This window comes from Tarenaya hassleriana, unplaced genomic scaffold, assembly GCF_000463585.1.
Source record: "Tarenaya hassleriana unplaced genomic scaffold, ASM46358v1 Cleome15, whole genome shotgun sequence".
Classification (NCBI taxonomy): Eukaryota; Viridiplantae; Streptophyta; class Magnoliopsida; order Brassicales; family Cleomaceae; genus Tarenaya; species Tarenaya hassleriana.
In genome coordinates, this window is record NW_010964923.1 from 2,245,939 (window position 1) to 2,251,841 (window position 5,903).

General features: G+C 26.5%; 1 protein-coding gene across 2 annotated transcripts in view; it reads left to right on the plus strand.

Annotated features, from left to right (window-relative positions):
* Positions 1 to 1,431, plus strand: part of LOC104808949 — a 1,939-nt gene extending 508 nt beyond the window's left edge. The window contains exons 2-3 of one of the 2 annotated variants that reach the window (XM_010534804.2): positions 47 to 194; positions 932 to 1,431. In XM_010534804.2, the coding sequence (XP_010533106.1) occupies positions 47 to 194; positions 932 to 1,296 (513 nt within the window). In that variant the 3' untranslated portion in view covers positions 1,297 to 1,431. Of the gene's footprint in view, positions 1 to 46; positions 195 to 911 lie in introns of both variants that reach the window. The other variant, XM_010534805.2, reaches the window with a different exon arrangement.
* Positions 1,432 to 5,903: the final 4,472 nt, after the last annotated feature.

Consider the following 5,903-nt stretch of genomic DNA (forward strand, 5'->3'; position numbering starts at 1 on the left):
CGCCAAACGGCTGGGCAAGTGGCTTTTTCCCGGTGGGTCTGCGGTGGTCAAGCCATTGAAGGATAAGCTGCAGCCATCAAAGCCGCCAACGCAGACGCAGACGCAAACGCAATTGCAAACGCAGCCGCAGCGGTTGGAGGTGGTGGCCCATCACCGCCGCGTTGAGCCATTGAGTGGTGGAGCGTTTTTGGCAGGTAGGTGAAAGATGATGCATTCAATGACACACACAAACACAAAAAAAAAAACACATTTTGTATTTTTTTTTGTTAAATCTTTTTGTGCTTATTCTTCTGTAGGAAAAAAAAAAGAGATTTTTTTAAATTGGACAAAGAAATCTTGAAAAATTGTGAAATACTACTTTGTAAAATCTACAATTTATTGGACATCCAATAAAATTGAAACAATTTAATATCAAAGATACTTACTAATATTGTATTTCATATATATATATATATATATAAAATCTTGGCATTGTTCTTAGAAATTGCTTACAAGTTAGTTTGAGCAATGAACGACATAAACCAACATTTTACGAGAGTTGATTCTAGATATTAAAATAATCTCTTTTAAATTTAATAATTTTTTATTTTCACTCGCTCATATTTTTCTGTTTGTAAATTGTCATGGACATAATAAGAGCGTAATTTAGACGGGTAAATTGATTAGCCATTTTGAGATTATAATTCAATCCATAAATCGCTTTTATCTTCGTTTATCACAATATTTGGAGACATAAATTTCAATTACATTACATATCCCTATATTTTGTCTTTATTTCTATCCATGTTTTGGATATTTATGAAATTTTATCTACATATATTTTGGATTGTTTTATAAAATCCTTTTATGTGTATCGAATATCTTTCTAATAAAAATAAGAAAAAGAGAAAAAACACTTCTGATTTTACAAGTTGTGGTAAAAAAAAAACAGGAAAAAAATTCAAGGGAGAAAAAGTTGAAATCCCGGTGGAGAAATTACCTGTGATCAAGACTAGGAGAATAGCGAAATCTGGACCGTTGGATGGGAAACAAGGGATGCAGGAGAAGATGAAACTGGCGGCCAAACGGAGCATGAATCTATCTGGACCGTTGGATCGAAGCGTCCAAGAGAGATTGGTATTGGCTTACAGAAGTCCGGTGGTTTCTGGACCGTTAGATGGGAATCTCAACGAACGGCTGAGATTATCTGGGCCGTTGAATGGAAGAACACCGAGCCCAAGGGTGTACGTTGAGTACAACAAAAGAGAAGAGGAGACATTATGGGCTGCTTTGTTTCAGGACTTGAAGCCCACTTAGATATTTTAAGTTATTTTCATTATTTATTTTATGATTTTAAACGATGTGTTTTTTAATCTAGTCATTTTATTTTAAAAATGATTATATTATGTTTTTCCATTTTAATTTTGTTTATCGGATGAAGATAATTTACTAGACCACATTGTATTTACGCATTTTACAAAACTAAGTACATTTGCATGAAAAGAAAAAGGCAACAATATATATTAATTAGGTAAAAAAAATAAGGGCAATGAACGGAAGAGAAATAAAATAAATGGAAAAGAAATTGAGAATGATAAGAAAAAAAGTTGAAAGAGACGAGATTAACAAATCTATTTAGGATAATATTTTCATATATAGAGAAAAACATATATAAATTTTATAAGTCAAATTGTCAAAACTCATATTGCAAATTGACCTTCTTTGGTATTTGCAAATATTTTTATTTTTTGTAATTTTAAAGTTTGATGTTTTAAATAATATTCAATCTTTGAATTTTTTTTTGCATTTACTCAAATACAAAATAAAATATGAAAAATCCATATTTTAACTATTATTCAAAACAATAAAAACTGGCAGATGACGTTTAACATTATATTATTAAACTTTTTAATAAATATTGATATGCAATAATAAATGTGATTATGTGAAAGAGACAACACTAAAGAAAAGAGAGCAACAAAAGAAAATTAAAACTCACAAAGTGAGCCCAATAACGGCCCATTATTAATGTCAATTAATTAGAACCCAATTATTTTTGGACTAAATAAATTATTTATATATAACCGGATGGTGCTCAAATGTCTGCCTAGCTTCCAGTTGTAAAACAAAATAAAAACAAAGTAGGTAAACAATTAATACAATCGAAAAAAATAGTTTTTAAGCTAGTTATATATCTTATCTTATTCTATAAAATTAAAAAGATGATATTGTGGTTTATTTAAAATTGATATATACTCCCTCCGTCTAAGTTTATAAGTCGTTTAAGAGTATTTTTTTTTTGTTTTAAAATAAATGACATTTTTCTATTTCCAATATACTTTTCAATATTTCTTCCAAATTTGCCCATTACTAATAGTAGTCATATACGTATTCTACATGTATAATAATTTTACACAATTTTCTATTTTAATATTCTAATAATTGTTCATCAATTAAATACGTTTAATTTTTTTTAATCTTATTTAAATCAATATTATAAGAAGACGAAGAAAGTTTGTTTGTTTGTGAGTGTTATAATCCAATATATAGACATTTGATATTTGTGGTTTTGTTGTTTTGGCTCAAATTCAAAAAATTTAAATAATTTAATCTTGTAGAATTGGCTCCAAATTTAAATTTTTACGAAAAAAATTTGAAAACACCAAATAATTTTCATTTTTCAAGTTTACAAATTAAATTGTTGATTTATTGGGAAAGATAATGATAATATATTCTATCATTAATAAGACTAATTAATAAGGGTATTTTAGATAAAATATTTTTTTCCTTAATATGTGTGTCTAATGCTAAAACGTCTTACAAACTTAAACGGAGGGAGTATTATTTATATAAAAAAGACAAATCGGAAAATAAAAATACGATAACGGTTAACCATTAGTTGTTGGTCCAATGGTTAAGAGATGATAAAATAATTTTAATATCTTGGATTCGATTTCATTAATGAGAAAGAGATGATATAATTAATTATATGACTAAAGAGTGATTCCTGATCTTAGAAAATTTAGTTGGATCGAAAGCCTAGTGAATTTGCTAATTATAAAAAAAAAGATAGATGGACCACAAAATTTTTTCTTTCCAAATTAATCTCATCATAGCATTAAGAGTTAGTAAATGTTTTCATTTTGATGTCAAATTTAATAACAAATTAAAACAATAAAAATAAAAATAAAAGTAATTATTAAAATTAAAAACAAATTAAAACAATGTTTTGATAGCTCTAAATGTATATTTGAACTGTTTAATAAGGAAAAAATTGAGGCTGATAATTTTACCCTTGTGAACAATAATTATATAATTAATCAAATAATAATAGTTTATAACCTTTTGATAACATAAAAAAGAATTGTAAATAAAAATTTTATCAAAAGAAAAGACCAATCAGGATATTCTTTTGAGCAGCTTGAGAGTGGGTGGGCCTATGATTAAACTCACAACGATCTTTTAATAAAGAAAAAGTTGGCATCAATAATTATATCAAATTACTAAAAATAAGTGGCATCTTGCTAAATTGCTGTCATCACTTGATTCCTTAGAAAATATCTTTTTCCTTTTATTACAATTAATGATTATGCATATCATAATAACATTATAATTCTAATTATATATATTTATATATTATAAGGATCGGTAGAGATTTAATTATATTTATAAGCGAAAATATTGATACAAAAATATAATGTATATCTCAATATTACTTTAAATTTCGATTCAAACTCTCTCGTCGTGTAACATGTACCCTAAAACACTATTTTATCTATCCAAATGCATCTCGTTTTTGTCAATATATATATATATATCTATATATATATATATATAGATATAAAATGGAACACATTATTGTTCCATTTTTTAGATTTCTCTATAACAACAACAACGCCTTAATCCCAAATTTATTTGGAATCGATCGAACATGAATTTTTTTTATTTCGATTTTGCGTCATTATTGTGTTTTTATTTTCCATGGAATTGTTATTTTGAGGTAATGATTTTTTTTAATGGTTGGGGTAATAATTTTTCCATTTGGACAAATGTAAAAAACACCTCACACATATCAACATCTCTCAAACGCATCACTTGTATATTCCACAACCACTCCAAATAGTTTTTTTTTTCCTTTTAAAGTGGAAAATATCAAATGGATTCCATAACCATTTTCCTAAGGAAATTTTATATTAAAAAAATAATTAAAGTGCGGATAATCATATATTCCAACAGTCATTTTCTTATCCAAATGGATGGGACATTATTGCATCAAGAAACCAAATCAAGATGTGGACTTGGTAACCCACAAACTCCCCCCCCTCTCTCTCTATATATATATATACATATGTATGTATATATATAGCACATAGTTTCAAACAAAACCTTATCTTTTTGGAGTGTGGGATTGATGTTGTTTGTCCCAAGTTGAGACGTGGATGTAAAGCTGTATTAAAAGCTCATTTGGGGATTGGAAAATGCACATAGAAAGCAACCTCCACATGTTTATACATTTCCCCAACTTGATTTGTGTGAATCAACAAAACCCCATTTTCCATTTTTTTATTTTTTTATTTTTTTATTTTGTTTATATTCATGAAATGTAATTTCCTTCAAATTTTGAGTTGTAAATCCAAACTTTTTGGAATACGTTTTTTTTTCAACCAAAAAAAAAATTAGTAGTCGTTTTGGTGAAGGTTTGTTGAGAAATTCATCTAATGAAGTCATGTTATTAGTGGTAATAAGTGGTTTAAGATGATGGTAAGATAAATAGTAACAATAATTTATCAATGAAATTTAATGTATATAAATATCAACAATATTATATAAAATTATAATAAAAGAAAAAACCAATATAAAAACATATAGTTTGTTCCATAATTTTGTATTGTCGTTATCCAAAAACATACTTTTATTATTCACTCGAATTTCTTCGAATTTCTCCGATTCTATACAAGATATAGTGGAACCAAAATTTTAATAAATTTTCGAATTATCAAAAAAAAATATTACCGTTTTATCTTTATATATATATATCATAGTGTAATACGAATAACTCAATGATAATTATTTTATCTTATTATATGGATATATAATATGCTAAATACGTCGATACAAAACCCATATAACATCATCTCCGAACCAAAGAGAATCTAAAATATGGATAATAATCTTACTATATATTAAATATAGGCATTGAAGATGTGCAAAAGCTGACCTATGAATGCCGTGGCGTGGGGGCCTAAGTTACCAATATCTCTATCTCTATCCACTTTTATTTTGTATTCTTCTTTGTGCTTTGGTCCCCCATTCATGTATTTTTAAAACAAATTAACAAAATTAAAAAGATAAATATACAAATAGAGATTGAGATTATTGGTCTTAATTTATCTCTAAGTATTAGTTTATTTTTATATGCTATCTTCTCATCGTTATCGATGAACTCATCATTCACATTATTCATGATTCTATTACACCTTGAATAGAGATTTGTTTAAGAGAATATCCCAATTATTTGGAGTTTATAAGAATGATTATAAAAAAAGAGAAATAATATAATTGTTCAACAAAATAAATAAATGCACAAACATATTATTTGTGATATAAAATGTGTTATGCAATGGAATTGGTCGTTTAATTCATAATATACATACAAATAGGATATGAATTCGGTGATACATGATTCTCCAAATCATATTATATATTATTACATATCAATATAGATTATTCGGTCGATACATGTTTTATATGAAGACTTATAGTATCAAGCTTAGATAAAGTTTCTAGAAACTAATTAATCATAGTAAATATGATGATTTTTTAGTGTTCTTTGTCCTCGTATTTAAACTAACAACCTATAAATGAACGTATATTTGAAAATAAAAGAATATATATATATATATATATATATATATATATATATA